Here is a 24,668-nt window from a genome sequence, read left to right as displayed (position 1 = left end):
TGATGTACTTAAAGTTACAAGTTAATCCAAATACTACGCAATTTTAATTGCGCTTTCAAAAATCGCTACACAAGATAAGATAAGCCATTTATCGATCAGTTAATTTGTTTTTTAAATAATTCAGCAGTAATATATAGGTTAACTGCATTTCAACTTGTACTTTTCTTAAAATTGGTAGTATTGACATCAGAGTACATATGTATTGTATGTAGGTATCGTATAAGGTATAAGATACGCAATTATTCTATATGGTCAAATTGTAACAAAAGCTACTAAAATTGCTTAGCTGGGATATAAACACCTCTTAAAGACATTAAAACCTATATATTACATTAAATTCGTTATTTAGTAAATACATACAAAAATTGAAAATTGTCTTCATTTATTTCAACATATATAATAGATCTTTAAAATCTTAAGACAGGTTTTCAATGTAAAAACACGTAAGGCTGAAAGGTATAAGATACATTCCATAGGAAGCAATACATTTTATAACATACATTATGGTTATAAAATATTCTCGCAGTCAACAATATACATGAAGTATTTTTAATTAATTTGTACATTAGAAGATACTTTTTACGCTAAATATATTCGAATTTATTTTCCTTTTCTGTGTTCTAATCTTGGTCTTCCTTTCTTGGTTGTTGGTTTATCTTTTCCTTTATTTAATAATGGGTGAGTTTCTAAAAAATAATGATAAATTACGTAAACCTGTTATCAATTAAATTAGCATGCATGAAAGGTCTTACCATCTACTGGTGCACCTTGTAAGTGAATATCATGAGAACGATGTTTTTTCATAGGTGGCTCGTGCAGTGTCGTTTGAGTATCTTCTGAATCTTCTACATCTGGTGATATTGGTAAAAACTGCAACGAACCAATATCTTCCATTTCTTCGTCAGAACTGCAAAAAGCAGCCACTCTATCTATAGATGCAACATCTACTTCTATCTCCTCATCTTGAGCCTCTTCGCCTTGCACCACAGATTTATCTTCATCACTCAAATCAAATTCACTTTCTCTTTCTTCATATTCAACATTTTCATCTAATTCTTTAAAATCTGGGGCAAATGCAGACCAATTTTCAACTTGATTTTGTGCCCAAATAGAAACAACACCAGATGATATGGAAGCAATAATTGGTCTCACTGGATGCCACTGCATTATTATAAATTTTTATAACATTATAATTTTGTGAAGGTTCAGATTAGAAGTTAGATTTATAATACTGATGTACTAGAGATTTATAATACTTACAACAACATCAAGTAATAATTCTCCTTTAGTTCCATGTAAAATTTTTACTAAATTTCCAATACTTTTTTCCCATACATATAAAGCATGTTGTCTTGCAGATCCAGCACAAACATATTCCCCATCTCCAGAAAAACAACACTTCTTCCACATAGTTTTGTTTACAAGATCTTGCAATTTTTGTATTGGTTCTGGTTCACCATCTTTTCCACAAGCTAATACTTCAGTACTATCATATACACGAATTACTCTGTCTGATGTATTTACTAAGAAACAAGAACCACGTCTAGCAAATTCAATGCTCTTTACAGCTGTATTACTAGCTGTGCCTTGTGATATTTTATAAGAAGCTTTCACAGTTAAGGATTCCACATCAAGAACTAGAATTCTACCACGAGCATTTCCAGTATACACATAATCTCCTCGACGATCAAAAGATGCTACTATGTTCAAATCACTCTAAAATAAATGAATATTAAAAATCAATATTAAAAATACTGATTAATAGTAGTATTAATCTTATTGCATACATCATCATCAAGAGGAATAACTCTATGTGTACCCTCAACATCAACCATTACTGCTGCATGTCTCATTGGACACACTAGAAATTTATTAAGATTTCTTGGATGAAATTGAACTTTTAATATTGGAGAAGGAAATCTATATTTTTGGTCACATTCTCCAGATAAGACATCCCATATACAAACATTATTATCTGTAGATGCACTTAATAATTTATGACCATTCCTAGACCAGCTAATTAACAAAGACAGTGTTATAAAATAATTAAAATAATTCATAATAAATTATTTCAGTTCACTTACCTCAATGAACATACAGGATGTACATGTGCACTAATGATTTTAGCAACACCACGTGTTAAAAAATCCCAAATAACAATTCTACCATCATTACACCCAACAGCGAGAAGAGTTCCCCTTTTATTAAATGTACAGGTGACTGCTAATGATATGCAATCTAATGTGCCATCAAACTCCTAATGATTATAAACATTATATCCGTAAGATTTAGAATTAAAGTGTATGTTATTTTTATAAAAATATTTTACCTCTGGATAATTCTGACCAAATGATTCTGTAAAAAAGGAAATTATATATATTAAGAAAGATATATTATTAAATTTGAGAATAGATTTTGCTAAATATTTACCTAATAATTCTAAATTCATTTTTACTTTATTATGTATATATCTACTTTATAGAAATTATTAGAGTTATTGCTATATAACACCTTGTAGCATAATTTAATAATTTCAGTAAGTTTTACATGTCCCTAGAATTAACTATTTAGAAATGGTATTGTACACAAAAAATATTATTAATTGTTTCTTCATAAATAGTACTTTAATTTAATAAAAAATAAGCTTTATATAAAAATCATTATGTAATATATAAAATTATTATATGTGACTTCATAAAACTAATTTCCATAGGAATATTTCGAACAACCTATTGAATCCAGTATCAGCAGATTTTCGAACACTGCAAAGTAAATATGGCTACTTGCGTTTGTACTATTTTACAGTGAATACATAATTCAGAATTTATAATTATTTATGAAAAAAAATTATCATTAGCTAAAATACTGTAAATAACATGTTGTCCCGTACTTGTACGTTTATCTATTTGTAAATTATAATTTAATTTATATAGAAAGAAATTATATCTATATGTTTTTTCTACATATTTATTGTAAACATTCATACCACTTAATGTAATTCTTAATAATTGTTTCTTTTTATATTGTTAGATTCTTTATTTAGTGGAATGTGCATTAGAAGTAGTCGACGAACAATAATATCAGCTGCTACGAAAGATGTAGCGGATCAGACAAATGTTTCGTCGTTTCGTATTGCGGAATCTAACCCTGAAGAACACGATGAATGTTGTTTAAATCGTATTTATACGGTTCCTTCAGATATTACAACATTATTAATGGCAAACACGACACTTGAATTAAAAAAGCAAGCACAAATTTTCAGAGAACTAGGCATTTTAGTAAGGCAACCTGCAATTGAAATGATATCATACTTGGAACAAACTGATTATACGAAGCCTATAAACAAATATGTTCTTTGTATCCTTTAGAATTTGACAATTATGTGCGGTTTATGATATTTATTCAGTTAACTGTAACTTAACAGTAACTAAGAAGAATTTATGATGTAACTATATGCAACTATATTTTCACTACCTATTAGATGGTAAAAATGGAGCAGGAAAAACAACAATATTATTACATTTGATTCATTATGGTCTTGCAAAATACTTTTTTGTACTTCATTTACCATGGGGTATGATATGAATTATATTGAATAGTACATTATTTTTAAAATATACACTCATAAATTTACTTCTATATTTTTAGTTCAAAATTGGTTTCGATATGCTAGGGACGCTACTGCATCTCCTCTGGAACCAGATAAACTAGACTTACCTGAATCAGCAACAAAATGGTTAAAGTATATAAAACAGTTAAACAATGTGTCATTATCACAGCTTGATGTAAGTAATAAGTGAGGCTTATTTTTATTATATAGAATTCAAGTAATTAATTTATAGTTGAAGACCACTAAGGAATATACATGGTCCCAAAGAGAAGTTACAAAACCTGGAGATTCACTTTCTAATCTTATTGAATTTGGGATACAGAGAACTAAATTTGCTTGTGGTGTTATTAATGCTTTGGTGGATGAGCTCAAAATAGCCAGTACAGCAGGAAAATGTAAAACATTAGTTGTTATAGATGGTTTTAATGCTCTTACATCTGACATTACACATGTACGTGATGAAAATCGTGTATATGTACCACCTGATAAGATATCGATAACATCTGCATTTTTAAGTAGCGTAGACTACAATTGGTGTAATGGTGCTGCAGTATTAACAGTAGATAAAAAAGCAAACAGAGTATGTAACAATTGGTGTAATATAGTTTAAAACAAAACTACTATTATCAAAAACTATAATGGATATTTTATATTTTTTATTTACAGGATAAAAGAGATTCTGATTATCCAACATATTTACTTGGTAAGAAAGGGTTTGAACATTTAGATCCCTTTCTTCCCATTTGCGTCGACGAGTATTCAGTACAAGAATTAGAAACTATCCTAAAATATTATAAAGATCGAAAATGGATCAGAAACGTTAGTCCTCAAGGACAAAAAGAATTGGAATTACTATCCAATAAAAATCCACTCATGCTTTGGACACTTTGCAAACCATTATATTAAAATCACGTTATATGCAAATAAATGTTGTTTTTCAGAAATTGATTAATTACTTCGTATTGCTTTTTTCTTTATACATATATACACACACGTATATATATATATATATATATATATGTCGGAGATGTACGGACATCGAGCCTTTCTTTTGGAATACTTGGGCTCGAGGTGACACAACTGGTCGCTGAACGTAGCCACGGTCACAGGATGAACGTTTTAACCTGACAGAAGAAGTACCGATATTGAGGGACACACTGTATTAACGGACGAGCCACGGCCAGGAGCAATGTCGGCTTTATGCAGAACTGCCTAGCAACGGCGCCTGGAATTTTGTTGATATTCCTAATCAATATGTAATTGACAAATGAGATCCAGGCAGTCTTTTATTGTGATCTCCTTGGAAACTTAACTGATATCGGGGTGTCAGTCTAAAAGTTACCGAGCGACACAGTTAACGTTATTTTGCGACTCAGAGAAAATATAATCTATTGTACAAAGAGTTTCCCGTTGACCGTGGATTCGTTTGAACCCAAGAATATTGTTAAAAGCGTTCGTTAAACTTATTTATTGTAAAACCTTGTAAAAGTCATATTTATACGTGTTATATAATTTAGTTGTGTTAAACAATGGTAAATTCAAATGAAAAATTGATACGCACCCAAAATTCTAATGATAATTCGACATATAAATATATATATGTTTATGGTTTTTATTTAATTAATAACATTTTAGTCTAATATTTTTGACTACAATAAAAATTCACGTTTGATTATCTTTACATGCTACTTTATTAACACAAATACATTAAGTGGAAAGGAATGTAATATCTGTAACAATAGTATACATTACATAATTCTACATTCTATTTTTATTTTGCAACAGAAAAAATATGTACCATATATATATATATATATAACATATAATATATATATATATATATAACATATAATATATATATATATATATATATATATATATATATATATATATATGAACTATATGTCATAAACTATAGTGATATAATGATAAATTTCATTAAATGTCATACTTTATATTCATTTATTTGTAGGTTGCAATATCTCCAAGACATTATCAATATTACCATCTTCAACACCCAACAAATAAGTCAATAATCCACTTTGATTTGAGAATCCCATCTTTATCATAGCTTTAACAGCTTCATTAATTTTTGGATTTTCATGATATATTTCTTGGCAATTGATTTCTCTTGGTAATTCAGGGTAAATTGTTTCAGCTGAAGATCCCTGTGATGCTAATGGTGGTGCCGTTGCAGAGGAACAGGTCTTATAGCAATAATAAAAATATAATTATTAAAAATGAAAATAACATTCTCTGTCACAAACTTTGCAGTGTACACCTTACATTAGTTTGAATTGTTTATAATATTTTACCTGTTTCATACCAGTTTCATTCATATTGGATGAAGCTGAAGATGTTTGATTAACTTCAGTAGTGTCATTTTTATCTATAATAGTCCATTCATCTGCTGCTACCTTTGTACTAGCACTATCTTGACTTGCTATTGATGCAACATCTGAAACTGATTCTTTATCGCCCTTTGCATTATCAAGTAACTTCCTTCCTTCTCCAGGAAATTTTCTGGAATTATTTTCATCTATACATGTATCATCCTTAGATTCTCTTCTTTCTTCAGGTTTGTGACTCTGTGAAATATATGAACAATTAGGACCAGAACAAATTTATACTATTTTTGCAAATTTTATCAGTTTTGAATTTTTTTAGTGTAGTATTACCTTACAAGATTCTGGATCAACAGTATGTGCTTCTAATAGTGTATCAATAAAATTATTGAAATATGGTGCATAAATTCCCAACCAAGGATAAGCGTTACAATGAATACATTGGGATTTATTTTCATCAGAAGTATGTTTTTTATTAAAATTCACACCATTCTTTTTCAGAACTTTTCTCAAATGGTAAAACAAACTTCGAGTATGATGCGATTCTAATGGTTGTGACATACGGATCATAAAATGATGTGAATGTATCTGCGCTGTCTCACATTGTGCACATAAATCATAATCTTCACATTGAATACATTTGTATCTAAATCCAGTTATGTCATTATCACAACCATCACAATATACGCCAAAATGTACTGCTTTATCTTTCTCAGAACTTGGTACTTGTTGCTTAGATGAAAAAGGTTTGACATATATTTTCTTAGCATGTTTCATTTCTTCCTCAGCAATTAGTAATTCTTCATCAGACGATATTAAGATTTTATCACCATCAGCATCTGTAATATGTATATACATATGACCATTGTTTATGATTTAAATTGCACTATGTCTTTTTAGTGAAAGTTTTCAATTAGAATTATTTGAGAGTTAAAATAAAAAAAATGAACGATTTTATTACTGAATTTATAAAGAATAAATAAAATGACGTAGTTATATTTATATATAATATAATTACCTTTCCAAGTAATGGTGAACTTTTTATTAGATAATTCCGGGAATATTGATACGATTTTTTGGCAGAGCTTATTAAAATCATACTTATAATTATGAATACCATAATAATGAGCCCTCATACCCCGAATCTCTGAACTAGACTGAAGACCAAACTTTCGAACTACTTTAACGGAAGAGTCGTCATTTTGCAAATATACTTTATACATTATTGGATATTTATTTATATTGCTCAATTGGGAATAAAATGTGAATATGTATTCGTAAAAATCCACAAAAACTATTTATTTTGCACGATACACAAGTTTTCTTGCCAAGCTTCACTGTCGTATGTCCAATGTCCAGATGATTCTATTACGAATTACGACGCTTATATACGTGCGCCTGTTAAACTTCCTCTGCAGAGTTCGATCAATTTCACAAAATGGCGTTTTCGATAACTCAGTAGTTTTTTATTTTACGATTTTATAATTACATTTTAAAAATATAATTGAATAACTCTGCCCTTCTGTACTTCGATCACCTATTGTCAAGCACAGGTAATATTGTATTCATAAAACTTTCCAATACGAATCAATATTGAATTTTTGTTGAAATTTGAACGGCGCCATTTTTGAATGAGAAGCAAGATTTGACAATCACGTGACAGGCGTAGAAACGATGATTCACGACTTTTACGATTCAGTTTATATTATTACTTTCCTATTATTGCATCAGATGACTCGGAATACTTTGACATTTTTTAAGTTTCAAAAATTTATTTAATATTTAACTAAGTTATAATTGAAATGGCTGATTGACATACATATAGAGCAAGCTCTATGGACCCACATTGTGAATAATTATGATAATGTTTTATTATTCAAATAATAAACTGTGAGTTACTCGATGACTTTTATTTCGTTATTTGTAACATTTTCATTTAATCATATTAATAATAACAATAATTCAATATATTCTAATAATTCTTTCGCAACTTTTATGTTAGTTTCTAGCATAGAGTATTTCTAGTTTCTAGTTTCATGGCTTTCCCTAGTGATCTTCTCAATTTTATAAAAATTTTCCTTCATTTCCGTTATTTTTTCCTTTTTATTCTATGTTAACGAAAATGTGATAGAAAATAATTCGAAATTTATGCATTAATAACGACTATCATATAAATTACCTACATATGTATACGTTTCGTTTATGAGTAATCGTTTGTGAAAATTGAGATTAATCACTAAAACTTCCTGTTAAAATGTAATTTACTAATGGAATGTAGATCGATATATATCATCTACCTAATGTTATGACATATTGAAATGGACTGTACATATAATAGACAAGCAAGACTTGAATCGTTTAAAGTTGCTTAGTTGGCAATTTTTCATTAATTGATTAAGCATTCTGTTCATTATAAATATTCTCTCAATATTTTAATCGGTCTTTATAATTTTTACTATTAACTAATTAAAGTTTTTAAATGTATTAAATATGAAAATAATATTATTATCTCCTCTATTCCTTGTTCGCATTCAGCCTGTCATGTATCATCATTTACATTGTCGCTATAATAATTGTCAATAATATTGTTACATCCTATTTAATGGATTACTATCGTAGCTAACGTGATCGTATTTTTAAAAACTTGCATTTTTCACGTCAAAAGTTTGCACGAACGTTTCGTAAATATTTAATGCTCATCCTTGGATAAAACTACTTGCATCTACTCACGAGAATTCAGTTATTAACGATTCTCGCAGTCTTTTGAATGTTCTCGACAATCTATTGTTTTTCTGCGTGATATACGCGTGCACTATTCGTGACGTTCTAGAAAGAAGGAAAGAGACAATCAATTTGAACGGAATGAAAATTATAATGTATTTAAATGTTATTTCTATCTTTTTTCATTTAACGGGAACTGAAATGTACAATAACGAAACGCTGTACATTCCTTTAATAAAATGGATTCGCAGCTACTATTCGGCTTCTGCTGTCTTTTTGTTGCATTCGTCTAACGAGAATAAAAATTTCGATGGTACAATTTTCAAATATTTCCGCATAGAAAATTCATTCACAATATGATTATTAGAAATACAATACATTTGCTCACTTTTACATTGTTTAGATTGGAAACTAACATATTTATTACACACATGGTCTCGTCTTCTTCATCGTGAACAGATTGCAACTTTAAGTAGCACATTCAAGAACATTCACGCGCTAGATAGAAATAATATCCTCCGACCGTTGGCCATCGTTCTTATATCCGGATCTGACGCAGTTTTTGAATTTTCAAAGTACTCGAAATCCTTTAGAATATCCCATTTTGCATGGTTTGTGATGTTCGTGCCTACGGCGACGCACGCGGAAAACTATTGTTACAATCCGCCTGGAAATCCATTTAATTTGTTATATGACACTGAAATGTTGGTAATGTGTACCGATGACCCTGTTCTTCGTGAATGGTATTCCGTGGATGGGAACAACACCGTCACTTCCGATTTAGTCAAATGGTATCCAAAGAAACAATTGAAGTCCCCAACAGCAGTTGTTGACTTGTTGTCCAACTTGACTCTGCACGAGAGGAGGAATGACCTGAAAGGAAAAGTTCTGCGAGCTGTCACTATCAAGGCAAAGATTCAGACATTCACGCGTAACGATTCAGGTGGAGTCATCAGAGTTTTAACACGTACAATTTCCGTTTGTCTGCTGCAGAACTCGATATTCGTGACAAAAGATAATAAGGTGGAAGGATATTTTAGTAGAGCGGTCAACGAGCTTGAAAATTATCTAAATTTCACTCTCGATATTGTGACCGAGGAACTCGAGTTTGGCAGTTTCAATGTGACGACGAAATGTTGGAATGGGGCATTTCGTTTAGTGGCTTCTGGAGAAGTAGATATCGGATTGTCCGATTTTTCCATGACCAATATTAGGCTTGATTACGTCGATTATACGGTTCCTATTATAACTACTAGAGACTGTTTGTATGTTAAGCAACCAGAAATGTCAGCGGTGAAATGGCTTGCTTATTATAAGGTATGTATGTATGTTACAAAGCTACACTTATGTAGTTTTGATATTTACTGTTGAGGATTTTGGATCTTTGAAGCCGAAATAATGTTATGGGAACACAAATTTTACACCTTTAATTAATGTTTGAATAATTATATATTTACTTAATGGACGATCTCTATTATATTTATCGATACATAACTGCACGCGTCTCAGCACTTTCTTCTATACCCGATATTAACCGACTGTCCTTCCAGATGCTTCTAACGACTGAACTGTTTACCTTCATCTGTCTTCGAGACGCCGCGCACACACACACTTCCACACACTGATACTCGCATACAAGTATTCTTACTGCGCGTTTAACCTAGTCCAGCACAGAAAATTATACATATCTCAACATTTACGACACGGTTAACATTTATTTTTAGGCATACAGCTTCGCGCTCTGGATGTCTGTACTCGTGACAATTGTAAGTGCACAATTTACTTTGGCTTTTATGAGATCTCGAATAGAATCCACTGATCTAACCGTGGAATTATACCATGAATTTATTCGAATTTGGGGTATATTCTGCCAGCAAGGTATTACAGAAGGTGAATCATTGGATTTCAGAGTTTTACCGCTTCAATGATCTTCTATCTTTTACATGAAAAATCAAGCACCTAATGCAATTTCTTTTCTCAGAATTTCCACGGTATTCGTCGCTAAGGTTAGCATACTTTACCGTACTCGTTACCGGTATAGTGATATTTGCCGCTTATTCCGCGTCTATGATATCCTTTGTAACAGCTTACGTTCATAATCTACCCTTCAGCACGATTGAGGAGTTTGTGAATGATGATACATACGATGTAATTCTCAATAAAGATTCCGCGGATTACGACATGTTTGCCGTAAGTTTGTCCAATAACGAAGAATTTTCATACGATATGCTTTCACTTTTACTCGTACGTTGAGACATTACATCACAAACGTTATGTGGCGTAATATGAACGATCGACATAACGCAACGGACGAGAGAAGTATCGTTTCCTGAACGAACTACGAACAAAACGCGAAACATTATATATATATATACATAGATGGTTTCTAACGAATCAGACATCACGCTATAGAAAAATATAATTTGCTTTTCAGCTATCGAAAGACCCCTTTTCGGTACACATGATGGCCAAACTAAGACCGATACATACTCTACCAATCAACATAGAAGATGGATTTCAAAGCGTAAGGTTGCTTTTATGGACACGATTTGATAACGCCTCGAGTGGAATTTCTGCAACTACCTTATACGTTTTCAGATCTGTGACGATCCTACATTAGTGTACTACAGCGGTTATGGTAAAAAAATGCAGGGAATAGTGAATTTTCGTATTCCTTGCGATATCGTCTGCATTGACTCTGGCCGAGTGGATAGTTTGTCCCTGATCCTTCCGAAAAATAGTCAATTCACCTCGATCCTGAATTACTAGTTGGTATCGATAGATACGTTATAAATGTCGACGAGCTGTGAATAAGAGAATTTAATGTATCTTTCTGTTCGTAACTAAAATATTCATCGTAATGTTGCAGTGTGCAGAAACTGCTGAACACTGGTCTACTGAACCGATTTAAGAACGAAGTATTTTTCACGAAGAAGAACAAATTTCAGCCGGTTGGATTTTATAGCGTGGCATCTGTATTAATAATCTTTGTCGGTGGTGTTTCACTAGCCTTTGTTATATTAATCGTAGAGATGTATTGCAATAGGTATCTAAATTCTCAATAATTCAATCGCCCAATTAACAAAAGGTAAATTCGTCGATATACGCGTATCAAAGATTCAATGCAATTTTAACATGTAAGCATTTAGTGTGTGGTTCTCTTTAATTTGACTTTCTTCTAACTTAAAATAGCGTAAAAGCAGTAGAATAACTCTAAACGAACAAAATGTCACATTATAAAAACTCTGCTAAATCACATCTCATGCATATTCTGATAAAAATATGATAAATCCGATAATGCACGTGTGTAAATACATGTTCTTATCGACGTTAATCTTTGCAATTTGTACGTAATCTGTTCGATTGCACGGTTGATGCGTACCGTGGGCCATTACGTTCCTAACGAGATACTATCCTCATCCTCAGATCTGCAAATTCGATAAATCCCAGCATGACCTGCGGTTACGGTTTCTCCACATTTTTACTTCAGTTAGTTACCACCAGAAGCGGTCGGGAATCGCAGAAAGGAGAAGGATATGATCGAGTTTGTTGTTGTTAAAATTCGCAAACACGTTGGTGAAAATAAGAGTAAATATCGACGTTAAAGGAGATTCATTGGATAACATTAACGAAGTGACCGCGTATCTTAACTGTCATTGAAAGAGATTTTACCGCTGACCCGTGGCAATTCAACGGATTAACCAGGTGTTTTTGTCGCGAGATGACACGAATGACTCGTTACGCGATCATCATACTGCTGCTTCTGTCCGTTTCAGCGTTCTCGGTGGATATAAATGACGCTTACAAATATGTTCTCTTAATTAAGGACGTTCACAATTATTACAAAACATCCTGCATCATAATCGTGTGTTCAAACAGCCATACCAGTAAGTCTTGTTCACTCTTCTCGAAAATCGTATGTGTGAAAGTGGTAGACTTAACTGTTTCACGAATTAATTAACTTGAAATGCGCAGTCAATATCGAGCCGTTATGTCTCTCGCTTAAAATACTTTCTTCCTCGGTTTGTTAATTCGTAAAAAGAGGCGAGCGCGAATAATTATCGTTTCAGACTTCAATCAAACGTCCTTGGCTTATATATGGTTACGGGCTTTCTCGCAGCGAGGCATCTTGACCATGGTCGTAAGCTTTTCTCAACTGTCACGCGAGGCTAAGAAATTCCAAGGCTACTTGACGCGGCCGTTGTTCGTCGTCGCTCTTGCTACAAAGGAGACCATGGATGAATTTTCGATGGCCACCAGACAGATCGATATGTCTTTATCCGTTTGGCTGTTGATGTTTCTACCGTATTGGGAGAATCCCATGCGAGACATTTGTCAAAATCCTGTCGGAAACCCGTTCAATCTGATGTTCAACACGGAGATGCTGGTGCTCTGTTACGATCTGCCGCTCTTAACAGAGTGGTACGCGTTACGCGATAATCAAACAAGAGTCTTCAACTTGGCTACCTGGCAAACTGGACAAGGTTTGAAACTCAAGACAACAAGTTCCTTGTATGCGAGGAGAAACAACATGTTTGGGCAAACGATGCGTATATCGATCGTCCAGGTGAATGTTACGACAAACGCGAATGAATATTTATTGTCCCAGAGAATCATTATATTTTGTTTGAAAATTACGATTGATTCGAATTCAAGGAGTCTCCGTTCGTCGAGATAAAGAACGGAATTCTTTCGCACTTCTTCGGCAGAGTGATCAGAGAGCTGAGTAAATCGATGAATTTCAAGATCGATGTGACAAGTTCGATGCTGATATATGGTGATTTGAACAAGGACGATAATACCTGGACAGGGGTGGTAGGCGAAGTAGCGTCGGACAGAGCTGACTTTGGCGTCGCAGAGTTCAGCATGACTAATCATAGGCTGGACATAATTGACTTTACCTTGCCGCTAATTTTGTCTCGCAATAGAATATACTTTAAAAAACCTGATGGCGCATATGTACAATGGTCCGCCTACTTTAAGGTTCTCTTTCTTAACGGAATATTTTATTCTTTCGCTTCTAGCGCGTGATTACCATACGAGAATCGGTGCTAGTTATAGAGTACTATTTCTTCTTTTTTCTTTTTTTTTTTTTTCTTAATATTTCTCTGACACGCATCGATTTTCACGAACCGTCGACATCACGATAATGGATTCCTGTTTTCAGACATTCAAAGCAGACGTCTGGTCGATGATAATATTCGTGATCGTGACTGCTCCAATCTTTTTGACTCTCATGAAGACGAGAGGTCGTATCGTGATGAGAATTCTGGCAGATAATTACATATACGTTTGGGGGATTTATTGTCAGCAAGGCTTGTCAGGTAATTGCAACATAGATATACAAAGTGGAATATTCTCGCACGAAACCTCTCTCTTTCAGAATTTCCAACCAAGTTCTCGATGAGATTGGCTTTCCTATCGATTTTCTTGTCGTCGTTGATCATTCTATCCGCTTACTCCGCCTCGCTGACCAGTTTTTTGACAGTTTCTACGGTTACATTGCCTTTCTCCACTATGGAAGAGTTCGCCAATTATGGGTCGTACAAATTAATTACATTCAGAAACAGTGCGGATTACGACATGATAATTGTAAGATATGTAGCACACGGTTGTATAAAGAAATAATGTCGAACGAGTAATACAGCAGATACAATTTCAGGCTGCTAACAGCAGTTTATTCGAGAAGGTGAAGAAATTGATAAAGGACGAGGAAGATTTACCTTTGACGGCTCACGATGGCTTTCTGCAGGTTTGTCTCCAAGTCCAATGCTCTATCTTCGAACACCAGCATTTTCATAAATTTTCGCTTTGAATTTAAAGTAACTATAGTTCAACTTTAGAATTAACTATCATAGGTGTGTAACGAAAAAGTGGGGTTCTACATAACCGAGGCGATAAAGAACGCCATCAGTATACCATGTGAAACTTCGTTTATCGATGCGGATAGGGTCGACAGTTTGGCTCTAGTTTTGAAGAAACACGGTCAATATACAGGAGTGGTGAATTATTAGTAAATATATATGTTTATGTTACTTTTATCGTTATTAATATTACTTGAAGTTATGCCAACGCTTGTCTTAAATATTTGTAGTCTACAGCAATTCAAAGATAACGGAGTACTGGCCAGATTGAAGAATACGTTTCTGGTAACTGGAGATCCTCCCGAGAAAGGGAACGTTACTGTTACTTTGCATGGAATCGCACCTATTTTATCGGTTCTGGCTGGTGGAGCAATTTTCAGTTGTCTGGTACTGCTACTCGAAAAAATATACTACAATTTTTGGCGCAATAATTGCAGAGGAATTTTTCATTGCGTTTTATGGCGGAAATTCTTTAATAGGCAACTCGTTGTAGATTCAGTAGACAAGAAAAAACGAATTGGGAATCTCTCGGAAAATATACTTCAGTCTCAAGAGAATCAACGATCAGATATTTCTCGTAATCAAAGTTCTTTTACGCAGTATAAATAAAATTAGCTCTACTGCTATTTAAAAATTTAATCGACCCCGTGGCTATGACGATAATATTTGCGTGGTCGTTGCCTATCAATAGATCTCAGTCTAGTTAATTTGTCACGTATTCCCATTCTATGCGTGAAATCGCTTTCACTTTATGCCGCAGTCGTATCGCTAGATCGCGAGTAATTAGTTGCAAATTTCCGTGTATCGTCTCTCTCGCGTGTATTTCAACGAGTCTTGATGATCTTGCCGATCATAATCCTTCCTAATTGCGTTAATCGCCACCACTGTAAGCCGACTAATATTAATTTATGTAATAAAAGGTATACGATTTTGTAACGTTTATAAACGAACTTTATTGGAAATACAGGAAAGTGTGAACTTCACGATCATTTCGCTCTTAAATCGTTGGCAACCTCATCTAACAAATGCATCGAGTAACTGGAAGTAATAATCATGAGTTTATTTAGATAACTTGATATCATTAAGAACTTCGATCCACGATATTACGCAAAAGCAGATGCCACAAGAGCTGCAATTATCTGGCGGTCGCGTTAGCGACTGAAGCGAAGACTCGTAGATTTGTACGAAACGGTTGACCTAAGACCTTTGGAGAAATTCACCCACGTGACTATCTTCCCACGTGAATCGGTCGATATCTACTGGTTGGCGAACACACGAGGCTCCTGTTGCTTTATCCTCATCCTTTGATCCTGTCAAACAGGGATGTTTTCGTGGAAATCATATGGCATTTAATCGTGAGAAAAATATATATTCTATAAATTTCAGAAGAAATGTAAAATGTCCTGTGATCATAGTTCCCGATCATGTTTCACAATATACACCTGTAGTCGGACAATGTAGTCAGACGTGTCGTTCAACTCGATCGTACGTGCAACAAGAAAAGTGAAGATAACGTTAATTTCCAAGAAAACCTTTGCATACATAAGTAAACAAAGGTAGCAACAACTTTTAGGCACGTACGTAGGTTCGGTGCTACCGAGGTAGCATAGTAGTCAACGCAGTCACCGGATACAGACGAGCACGCGCTGCGTTTCCGCTTTCCATGTGGCCGGAAATGACCTTTGCCTCATTAGAAAAAAGTTACACGCACTCGCTGCGATCATCTGCTGTCAAATTCAGCTACACATAGCAGGAACTGTTCGAGTCGATAGAATCTCGAATATCAGAGGTTGTACGCTAGCGGGTTAGGTTTCCTATATGTACATCATTTCGAGGATGATGGCGCACTGTTTGCGCTTCGATGAAACCGCAAGATCGGCCGCGGTACGTTGTTTCCGTCGTATCAGAAACTGGATCAGCCACGAGACGTTAATTTCGTGCGATCTGTGATCGCATTTTCGATCGAGGTATGCTACTATTTTTTTTTATCGTCGACGGAAGAACCGGACAACCTTGGCATCAACGCGCAAAATACGCTCGGACAGGAATCGACCGCCTTCGAGGTGACTAATGTCGGTGACGAGCAACGCATTAATCGAAAGCGATAGCGGGGGCTCGAGGTGAATTTTAGACGTTCGGCGTCGCTGCATCGTGCGAGCCTATCCGGATTGCAGACCTGCGCTCACAGACCAGACGACCTCGAATCCACCGATTTAAATGCGCTGCACCGTGAAACGATCGATCGATCGATCGTAATCGGCGATCAACAGTATCCCATTTTAAAGAGAATCTATTTGCTGTTTAGTCTCGGTGCACGTGGCAGTCATTGTTGGCAGGTTGTGTCATCTCTGGGCTTGTCCAGAATGCCATTATTATCACGTCGCATGCCGTCTAGACTTTAGACTATGCAACTTCTAGCCGACGTTAACAATGATAATAATAATAATAATAAAAAAAAAACGTTTGCGAACCAGGAAACAATAATGCTCGCCGATAATGACTATTGTCAAAGAGGGAACAATGATGCACGGTGACTGGTATGCTTCGCAGAAAGTTCCGCGGAGAAATGAAGCTGTATACGTATATTGTATACATAGAACGTTACGGTGGCGTAAGTATTCGCGTTGTCTATTGTAACTGGAATGAAACCACGATGCCAACGAAGAAAATGGAATTAAGATTTAGCCTTTCGCAAGTTGACGCGTTAGATGTATCGTTGACGCGGTTATCGTGCAGCGGAACGATGAATGTACGTAAGTCGTCGATCTTGCGGAGAAGTTGCTTGAGCAAACGCGACCGCTAATAGCGACGTTTACCCGGAGAACAACTTTATCTGAGATACTGGTAACCAAGGAACGTGCCGATCCGTTTGTCTCGTAAATCCGGTGTTGCGACTACCGAGGAGTTCGTTACTACGTTCGAGACCGTGGGTGGTTATTAGCGCGTTACATTGGCTCATTGCCGCTTGGAAACCATTTATTCACCGATAATATCCAACGTCACCACGATTACGACTACTGAAACACGTAGATAGAAATTGCCAACGATTAAACAGCGACGTATGCATGGATCGACGACCGCGTGGGATTCCTCAACATTGCGTTCGTCTTCAAATCGGGATCACCGTTGTATCTTAAGAACGTCGCTTCTTACCATTTACGCTTAATTACATTAATATACCTACGCATTACGAGCGTAGGTGATTATTATCGTCGGTGGGACGAAGAATGCATCGACCGAGACTCGACACACGAACGAGCGAACGAGGACTTCGCGCATTCCAAACGAACGAGCAAGAAAATTTGACAGTTGGTGGGCATCTGGCTTCTCCTTTCCTCTTCAATGTTAACCATGTCTACCCACGGATCGTATACCGGGTGTCGCGTGGGTGTACGCTCGTGCTGTACGCGTGCACGTAGTGGGGATCCTCCGGTACTTCACTGGCTCGCATGGAAAGGAAAGGAAAAGAGTGGTGTACCTACAGCTGTGCCGTAAACGCGATTATGTTTCGTCGCTGGCAAACCCATTCAGTGCTCCTTACGGCACGAAACAACTTGGTACTGCCGTTGCAAACGTTTCCACGCCACGCCATTCGACTGCAGTGACTCCGGAATCGTATCCGGCTGCGGAGAAGAGGAAATCGCGCGCGGATGCGCTCCAACAGCCCAGCTTTAACCACGATCACGTGCACGAGCAAGTCTCGTTCTAGAAAGTGTTTGTTTTCGGCGCGGAGAATTAGAACCGCGTGTGGACGCCGCTTCCGTACCACGAACGGTTCCGTGCCAGTTGTTACGACGCGATAATGTGAAAATTATTCCTGATACGCGCTACGCTTCGCGTTAGGCTCCCGTGGATACTTGAGTCTACTGCTTGAAGAAACAAGAAGAAAAAGAAAAAATAAAGAAGAAGAAAAAAAGGAGGAAAAAAGCGACCGATCGAGGGTGCACGTACGATGCAGCTGTTTCTCCGTGGGATCGAAACATTTGGGTGAGTTTGATTTGAAGATCGACGCGGTTGCTTCCGTTTTAAAATCGCGTAAGAGCCGTGAAAAACGAGAGTCGGTGTAAAATGATATAGATAATCGATGTTGAATTGCTTTGCTCTTGCAAAATACTGAGACGCATTTTTCCAACCCGATAGCCACGCGAAACACAGTTTACGGCTTCGTAATTCGCGTTGTAAACTCGTCTCTTAGAGTAATACAAAGGTGGTCAATATTTATACCCCGGCAAGGAAGCCTTGAAACTTTATCAACGGCAAACGCGTAAAAATAGAATATTTCCTGGCATGCTGGTCGGTTCTCATCCTCTTACATGAGATCGGTCTAGTTTACCGTGGATGGCTGTCACTAGTCGAAGGAAGCGGATCCGCTAAGTTCTCAACATAAATATGTATACCGAGCTCTGATCTCTGTTCCATGATAAACCAAGGAAAGCACGAAGGGTTATTGAAAACAAGCACGCAATTACGTTCTATCCGGGCTGCGGAGCCGGTTTACTCGATATACGGCCAATTAATCTTTAATTGACAATGAAAAACGTTAGAAATCGTAGGAAAACGTTACGTAACACTGGCGAATAGTACGACGGGAAATAAATATCGCGCCGTTTCCGCCTTTGCACTTTCCAAGATGCTTGGTGAATAGCTTGGCGAAGCTAAAAATCTCAGGGAAAGGTCGACGAAACGCGACGACAAAGGGAAACGAGAAGGGAGGAGAGAAAGGGAGCGGATGTGTGCGCCGGGGAGAAATAAAGCGTGACGTTCTTTTAATGGAAAATGCATGAACCTTTTTATTACAGAGTTAACGAGAGGCCGGCTACGAGAGCGTAGAACAATTTCTATCGTTAGAATTGTAGGACGAAGCAGGACGACGAAAACATTCCGTGTAACCAAGTCGAGATATCGAAGACATCCGTACGCGTAACGAGCATCCTTGCGTCGTAAAACGCTGTCCACGGAGGAAATGGTACGTAAATTACGTTGATTCTCTTTTGTTTTGCGCTCGAACGGGTTTACTTCATACACGACCGTTGTACAATCTTAGCGGAAGCGGAGATAAAGCTTGCTCTGTCGATCTGACAGCTTATCGATAAACATTTTCCGGCGACTTTGGATTAGACCTCGATTCGGAAAACTCGCGGCTAAGGAAAAACAGTACGAGAATATTCTTCAGCTGTATCTCTTCTACCATGACTAATTGACGCATAGACAGGCAAAAGCGGTCGTAATAAGTTACCGTGAACAAAATTGCAGATTCAACAAGTAGCGCGTTTGCATACCGATCGAAATATGTAGAGAAGGCCGGTGTCGCGTGACGCGTTTCGTGAAACTGTTCGTTCTAGACGGAAGAAATTTTTCGCGTGGAAGCAGAAGGATGGGTCTCTGAAAACGACGATCTCCCTCACATGGAATAGAAACCACAGAAGCTGATCAACGTCGGCAGAGTCTCGTTATTTCATCGAGCCACGCAACATCCATGAAGTAACGCGTGTGCATCGCAGTAGAGGCGCAGCTTCTTTCCTTCGATCGTAAACCGCAAAAAACCTGTACGCGGTAACGCATGGTGTTTCGAATGTACACGAAGAAGCTAAAGAAACGATATCATTTACAATCGAGTTGACGTGAACGTCGAGTAACGAGACTGACTAGCCTAATGATGGACTTGGTTTCAATCGCAAAAAACATGCAAATGCGACGTGTGAGGTCGCGAAAGGTTTAGGAATTCGTCGCATCAGCAAAGACCTACAGATACGTTGAAAAATCAATGAATAATCGATAGCTCGAGCAAGACAAAATCCAAAGCGTTAAATAACGGGTCGCGAGCGAATGGAGATATTCGCGGCATAACAATTGCTAACCGACCGAAGCATTCCAGACAAAGCGATATACACGAACGATCCTAATGGAACGAACGAACGTAACAGTCGTTCCGTGTGATCGATCTCGGCGTCCATTTACGGCCGCACGATCGTCCACTGTCACCCCCGACAACCCATCTCGCGTAATTAGAATGCAGTGAGTTAAGAACGATTAAAATACAGGTAGATAGACGCGTTGAAACGGCCGCGGACTGTCGTATTAGCGCGCTACACCTACATGTCGATGTCGTACGTGTCGCAAGATGGCCGGGTCACTGCCTACATGGTGACACCCACCGACTTCTTAGACACGGAGCCTTCGTGGCGCACAACCGACTCTCCTGATTATAATTTACGTCGATTAACAGTTACGCGAAGCTAATCGGCTGGAAAAGATTACGGGATTCGCTGTCGTCGGAAACGATCGATCGTGTACGATTCGATTAATGGAAAGACAGAGGAAATTGCGGAATTCTACGACAATAAACTGCCGCTACCGTTCGACACGGCCGATTTTTTTCGTTTCTGTAACTTATCTGTCCACTCTTGTGAATCCGAAGAACGGAAATGAACTCGAAGATTCACGTAGCTCGATGGTTCCCCTCTCTGTTGGAACGGAAGACGGTGATCTACGATCTTCGTGCCTGTCGCTTCAAATATGCGTTTAAGTAGATAATAAAACACACGTTTCCTCAGACAGAGAGCGTCCATTAATACACCGAATCTTTGTTTTTCAGGATGGAGGCACATACGCGAGGATGACTTAACGATGATCGTAAAAAGTGGACGCTGGTAACTGATTTGTAGAAGCGGAACCAGCGAGAACGATGGTATACAGAGGCAGTTTGCAGACCGACGATCCCAGGGATGCACCGAAGCTGGTCAGGATGTCACCGCTGAGAACCAGCAGGCCAAATAATCCTGTGTTCAATTCACGGGCAGCTTCCTCCGTTAATAGTCCGATATATCACGGTCCGTTTGTGCCAGCAATCGACGTTCATCGAGCTAAATTGATCGATGAAAGACGTTTGGCTCGTGAAAGGGACATCGAGTCCATGCAGAAGGTCATTATGAGGACGACCGGTGTTAAGGTCGGCGCGCCAAGGCTACGAAACATCAGTCAGATACGAGACACGGTGTTCGTCGATCCGGCACTGATACCGATGGAAAAGATCGGTCGAACGGAGAAAGATCGACCGAGAACCATCGCCATCGACGGTTCCAGTAGATCGGCCAGAACGCAGAGCTCTATGTTGGCCGATTTGAAAGATTTAGAGAGACTGAGGAACACGCCACCGGCTCAAAGGTGTCCCAGAGTGGCGACGAAGAAGGAAACAAAATCTTCCCCGTCCAACAAGAAGACGGAGCTCTCAAGCTCGGCAAAAATTCGATCGGATATATTTAAGATACAACAGATGTTTCAAACTCCTGATGGCTCCCCGAGGACCGGGGTGAAATGCTCCAACGAGAAGAAGTTGGAAAAAAGACACGAGATCGAAAAACTCGAGAGGAAGGCCGGGACGGAAATTAATAAAACGAGATTACTCGCACAGAAACTGTTGGAGGCGTCTCGAAGTAATCGGGAATCACTGAAGGATCGATACAATAACCCGAGGAACGCGTCGAACCTGAGAGCAGGCAAGGAAATTAACGGCAGGGTGTCGAGTAAGGTATCGCAGAAGAATAGCGTGGATTCCAAGCAACCGGAGAAAGGAAAAAGCCTCGCAGTGCCCGAGGAAGTACATCCACGACCTCCGGTTCGACGAAGAAAAGAGTCAAAAAATAGGCGTAGCAGTGACACGCACGTGAATGCCACTGCTGCCGACAATACCATGACGAACGATATCGTTCCAGAGGATTCGAAGAATATCACGACCACGGAGAAAGAAATCGAAGCATTGTCGAACGACGACGATCATTCGAATGTCGCTAGTGCCACGGGAGATCCCAAGATCAAAGCAAAGGAGCTCGATAGACCGGACATCCTGGACGGTCTGTTGAAAGAGTCTGACCAGCAACTGGCAGATCTGAAATTGGACTTGCACGAGAGAAGAAGATCACGAAGTCATTGGCGAGGGTTCGTGCAATCGATGAGGCTACACGATGTTGAACTCCATTCGGACAGCGAGGATCAACGAAAAGGTGAGCGAGTCGATGTTTGCTTACACTGTAGATTAGCTATAACTTCAGGTATCCGAGAAGCAAAAGTTTATTGTTGTTAATGGATAAATGAGATATTTGACTCCTTCGGAATACTAATACAACGCGTCAAAGATACTTTACGATAAAGAGACTCGGCTTCCGAAAATCGACGATAATCGATGCTCAAATTCATAACAACTTTAAATTTTATCGTTTCACTCGTCTCGTCGAAATTTCCTTTGACAGTCCTTAAAAGAGCATTCGAGTTCGTGTATAATATCAATGAACGCACACGAACCCGATGTCAACGTTAAGTGAGATTCATTGAAATATCTGCTGGTCATTTTGATGACCCCCTTTGGTCATGTCCTTGCGTTGCTTAAAGGGTACGTTTCATAAACCGGCAGATTGCATTAGCAACGTTTGCCGAAGTTTAAAATTACAACCAGCGTGGCCATTAATCCCTTAGCTCGGGGCACCCCTATTTTTAGACGTTCGTGGGGACCCTTTCTCGCTCTTGTTGCTAGTGCAGGTCAGGGTAGCGTATCCCTAATAACATATGTCCCAACATATGGATTTAGCTAGGATGAACAGACACGCCAGATTCTTCGCTTTTGTAGCACAAGCCGAGAACGACGTCCGTTAGAGCTTTCTAGCGCTGTTCCACTTTATCGGCTGATCGTTTCTCCGTGTAATTCATCGCGAAACGAGAGGAGCACACTCTCGAAAATTTCAAATTCGCCTGTTCCAAAGGCTGATCGTGGCGTGCAACGTTTTTGGTATGCCGTGCGATCGTTTTACCAATGATCAGAGGTTGTTTCCTCGATTCTCACGGCACAAATCCACCGTGCGTCTAATTTCTCTCCGGCATCGATTCTCGTACAAGCCATTTACTTCGATTCCGTGATGAAAGTCTCGAGCGGCAACCGACCGTTTGCTTTTTTCCTTTCGATGCACGATGATCCTTATCTGTCGGTTATCTTCTGTACACGTGGATTTACTTTGTCTATGGTTACACGCTCGGAAAAAGAGGCCGGTTCTGACGTTTTTCCACGAAAATACTTTATCGCGTTACAGTTTCGGGCTTGCTCGTAAAACTCGATGGGAAACGGATTAGGTTTAGCGATGCTCGCCTTTCGGGAGAAAAAAGAAACCTTACGAGGAGGTCTAAAATCTAAACCACTCTGGTTTCTTTTACCGTTTCGTAAGATATACTCGATAAATTACAGAATTATCGTGACGTTAAAAATAAACGAGTAAGTAACACATCATTTTTGCGTGTCGTGTTAGATACTTTTTCGCAATGCCTTAATTCCATACGTCATTCAGGTCGAACGTGATTGCACATTTACCAAATTAACGAATTTCTGGTGCGCATTCACGCGAATGAAATTTCAGAAATGAACGTGCGCAGTATGCTTACACGTATACGTTAAAGGAGCCTGTGAATCTATTAAAAGTCCAATGACACGCGATCGATTTGATTGCCTCGCCGAGCAACGCTTTTACCCGCAAACCTTGTTGTACACATCGGTATTTACCTCGTCTTGTCTGGCTTTATAAAAATGATTACGCAAAAAGTTGTGCCGACTCGACGGGTCTTGCGTACATGTAATCTTGCGTCATAATCGCGAGGGACGCGGGAAGCGATAAACGTTTACGAAACGCGTCGTCCTATGAATCGTCGAATGAACTCTTGCCAATTTCCCTTTTTAAGGGTTCTTTCGATTTCGTTCCAACAACTTGCGGAATTTCTGACGAGTCCATAGAGACGGTGACTGAACTCAAGGTAAACGAAACGCAAGACAAATGGAACGTAATGCAAAAAGCACGCCTGCTGACCATCAATCGCCGTGAGCAGATTACAAATGCTCGTTGCGGCGATCGCCGACCGGAAGAACGGTAGATATCTGGAGAGAACAATAGGCCGCGCATTCGATAAAGATTCTATAGACGAACCGATCGATCGGTGTGCATCGATGATGTGGCTAGCTGATGCGCTCGAAATGCTCAGGCATTCTAACTGCACAAGACAAACCCACGCATACGTGTATATAGAGGCGGTAACGGCCCTTGCCCTTGAGTCTACGCCCTAATATTGATCTAGCGTCCTTCCTGCCCCTCCATG

General features: G+C 38.0%; 6 protein-coding genes across 12 annotated transcripts in view; 4 read left to right on the top strand and 2 right to left on the bottom strand.

Annotated features, from left to right (window-relative positions):
• Positions 1–8: 8 nt before the first annotated feature.
• On the bottom strand, positions 9–2,518 carry LOC122577716 (retinoblastoma-binding protein 5 homolog). The gene is made up of 7 exons (XM_043749223.1): positions 2,431–2,518; positions 2,330–2,355; positions 2,085–2,257; positions 1,788–2,016; positions 1,261–1,716; positions 753–1,161; positions 9–686 (listed from the first exon to the last, which is right to left on the bottom strand). Exons 1-7 carry the CDS (start codon positions 2,447–2,449, stop codon positions 601–603), a joined length of 1,398 nt encoding a protein of 465 aa, XP_043605158.1. The 5' UTR covers positions 2,450–2,518; the 3' UTR covers positions 9–600.
• A 224-nt stretch (positions 2,519–2,742) lies between these two features.
• Positions 2,743–4,562, top strand: LOC122577780 (28S ribosomal protein S29, mitochondrial). Its single transcript, XM_043749346.1, has 6 exons — positions 2,743–2,892; positions 3,031–3,357; positions 3,482–3,574; positions 3,649–3,785; positions 3,843–4,190; positions 4,277–4,562. Exons 1-6 carry the CDS (start codon positions 2,877–2,879, stop codon positions 4,514–4,516), a joined length of 1,161 nt encoding a protein of 386 aa, XP_043605281.1. The 5' UTR covers positions 2,743–2,876; the 3' UTR covers positions 4,517–4,562.
• A 986-nt stretch (positions 4,563–5,548) lies between these two features.
• Positions 5,549–7,343, bottom strand: LOC122576568 (sequestosome-1-like). The gene is made up of 4 exons (XM_043747056.1): positions 6,974–7,343; positions 6,289–6,794; positions 5,926–6,198; positions 5,549–5,817 (listed from the first exon to the last, which is right to left on the bottom strand). Exons 1-4 carry the CDS (start codon positions 7,176–7,178, stop codon positions 5,569–5,571), a joined length of 1,233 nt encoding a protein of 410 aa, XP_043602991.1. The 5' UTR covers positions 7,179–7,343; the 3' UTR covers positions 5,549–5,568.
• Positions 7,344–7,681: 338 nt separating this feature from the next.
• LOC122576531 (glutamate receptor 2-like) lies at positions 7,682–12,898 on the top strand. 6 transcript variants are annotated; one of them, XM_043746956.1, is made up of 8 exons: positions 7,682–7,845; positions 9,080–9,993; positions 10,401–10,566; positions 10,658–10,866; positions 11,111–11,200; positions 11,275–11,444; positions 11,546–11,722; positions 12,103–12,380. In XM_043746956.1, exons 2-8 carry the CDS (start codon positions 9,295–9,297, stop codon positions 12,233–12,235), a joined length of 1,644 nt encoding a protein of 547 aa, XP_043602891.1. In that variant the 5' UTR covers positions 7,682–7,845; positions 9,080–9,294; the 3' UTR covers positions 12,236–12,380. The 6 variants fall into 6 exon arrangements, with proteins under 6 accessions (XP_043602891.1, XP_043602902.1, XP_043602911.1 ...); XM_043746967.1 differs by lacking the exon at positions 7,682–7,845 and having other exon boundaries at positions 7,853–9,585; positions 9,670–9,993; XM_043746976.1 differs by lacking the exon at positions 7,682–7,845 and having other exon boundaries at positions 7,853–9,993; positions 10,658–10,682; positions 10,788–10,866.
• LOC122576502 (glutamate receptor ionotropic, delta-2-like) lies at positions 12,244–15,529 on the top strand. Its single transcript, XM_043746901.1, has 8 exons — positions 12,244–12,563; positions 12,747–13,243; positions 13,333–13,659; positions 13,844–14,000; positions 14,060–14,268; positions 14,339–14,428; positions 14,535–14,689; positions 14,771–15,529. Exons 1-8 carry the CDS (start codon positions 12,398–12,400, stop codon positions 15,147–15,149), a joined length of 1,980 nt encoding a protein of 659 aa, XP_043602836.1. The 5' UTR covers positions 12,244–12,397; the 3' UTR covers positions 15,150–15,529.
• Positions 15,530–17,164: 1,635 nt separating this feature from the next.
• Positions 17,165–24,668, top strand: part of LOC122576492 — a 22,735-nt gene continuing 15,231 nt past the window's right edge. The window contains exons 1-3 of one of the 2 annotated variants that reach the window (XM_043746883.1): positions 17,166–18,527; positions 19,340–19,506; positions 21,136–22,540. In XM_043746883.1, the coding sequence (XP_043602818.1) occupies positions 21,226–22,540 (1,315 nt within the window). In that variant the 5' untranslated portion in view covers positions 17,166–18,527; positions 19,340–19,506; positions 21,136–21,225. Of the gene's footprint in view, positions 18,528–19,339; positions 19,507–21,135; positions 22,541–24,668 lie in introns of both variants that reach the window. The other variant, XM_043746892.1, reaches the window with a different exon arrangement.

Source organism: Bombus pyrosoma, linkage group LG2, assembly GCF_014825855.1.
Source record: "Bombus pyrosoma isolate SC7728 linkage group LG2, ASM1482585v1, whole genome shotgun sequence".
NCBI lineage: Eukaryota > Metazoa > Arthropoda > Insecta > Hymenoptera > Apidae > Bombus > Bombus pyrosoma.
This window is presented reverse-complemented; position numbering and strand designations above follow the sequence as displayed.

Excerpts from the sequence above, each read along its gene's own strand:
- LOC122577716 (XM_043749223.1), bottom strand. Across the intron at positions 1,162-1,260 it reads AATTATTACTTGATGTTGTT|TGGCATCCAGTGAGACCAAT; the intron begins GTAAGTATTATA and ends ATAATAATGCAG. Across the intron at positions 687-752 it reads ACAAGGTGCACCAGTAGATG|AAACTCACCCATTATTAAAT; the intron begins GTAAGACCTTTC and ends ATTATTTTTTAG.
- LOC122577780 (XM_043749346.1), top strand. Across the intron at positions 3,358-3,481 it reads TATAAACAAATATGTTCTTT|ATGGTAAAAATGGAGCAGGA; the intron begins GTATCCTTTAGA and ends ACTACCTATTAG. Across the intron at positions 4,191-4,276 it reads TAGATAAAAAAGCAAACAGA|GATAAAAGAGATTCTGATTA; the intron begins GTATGTAACAAT and ends TTTTATTTACAG.
- LOC122576568 (XM_043747056.1), bottom strand. The coding sequence starts at position 7,178 with ATGTATAAAGTATATTTGCAAAATGACGACTCTTCCGTTAAAGTAGTT. Across the intron at positions 6,795-6,973 it reads GTTCACCATTACTTGGAAAG|ATGCTGATGGTGATAAAATC; the intron begins GTAATTATATTA and ends TACATATTACAG. Across the intron at positions 6,199-6,288 it reads TTGATCCAGAATCTTGTAAG|AGTCACAAACCTGAAGAAAG; the intron begins GTAATACTACAC and ends TATATTTCACAG.
- LOC122576531 (XM_043746956.1), top strand. The coding sequence starts at position 9,295 with ATGTTCGTGCCTACGGCGACGCACGCGGAAAACTATTGTTACAATCCG. Across the intron at positions 10,567-10,657 it reads CCAGCAAGGTATTACAGAAG|AATTTCCACGGTATTCGTCG; the intron begins GTGAATCATTGG and ends TTCTTTTCTCAG. Across the intron at positions 11,201-11,274 it reads TAGAAGATGGATTTCAAAGC|ATCTGTGACGATCCTACATT; the intron begins GTAAGGTTGCTT and ends ATACGTTTTCAG.
- LOC122576502 (XM_043746901.1), top strand. The coding sequence starts at position 12,398 with ATGACACGAATGACTCGTTACGCGATCATCATACTGCTGCTTCTGTCC. Across the intron at positions 13,244-13,332 it reads TGCGTATATCGATCGTCCAG|GAGTCTCCGTTCGTCGAGAT; the intron begins GTGAATGTTACG and ends TTCGAATTCAAG. Across the intron at positions 14,269-14,338 it reads CGGATTACGACATGATAATT|GCTGCTAACAGCAGTTTATT; the intron begins GTAAGATATGTA and ends ATACAATTTCAG.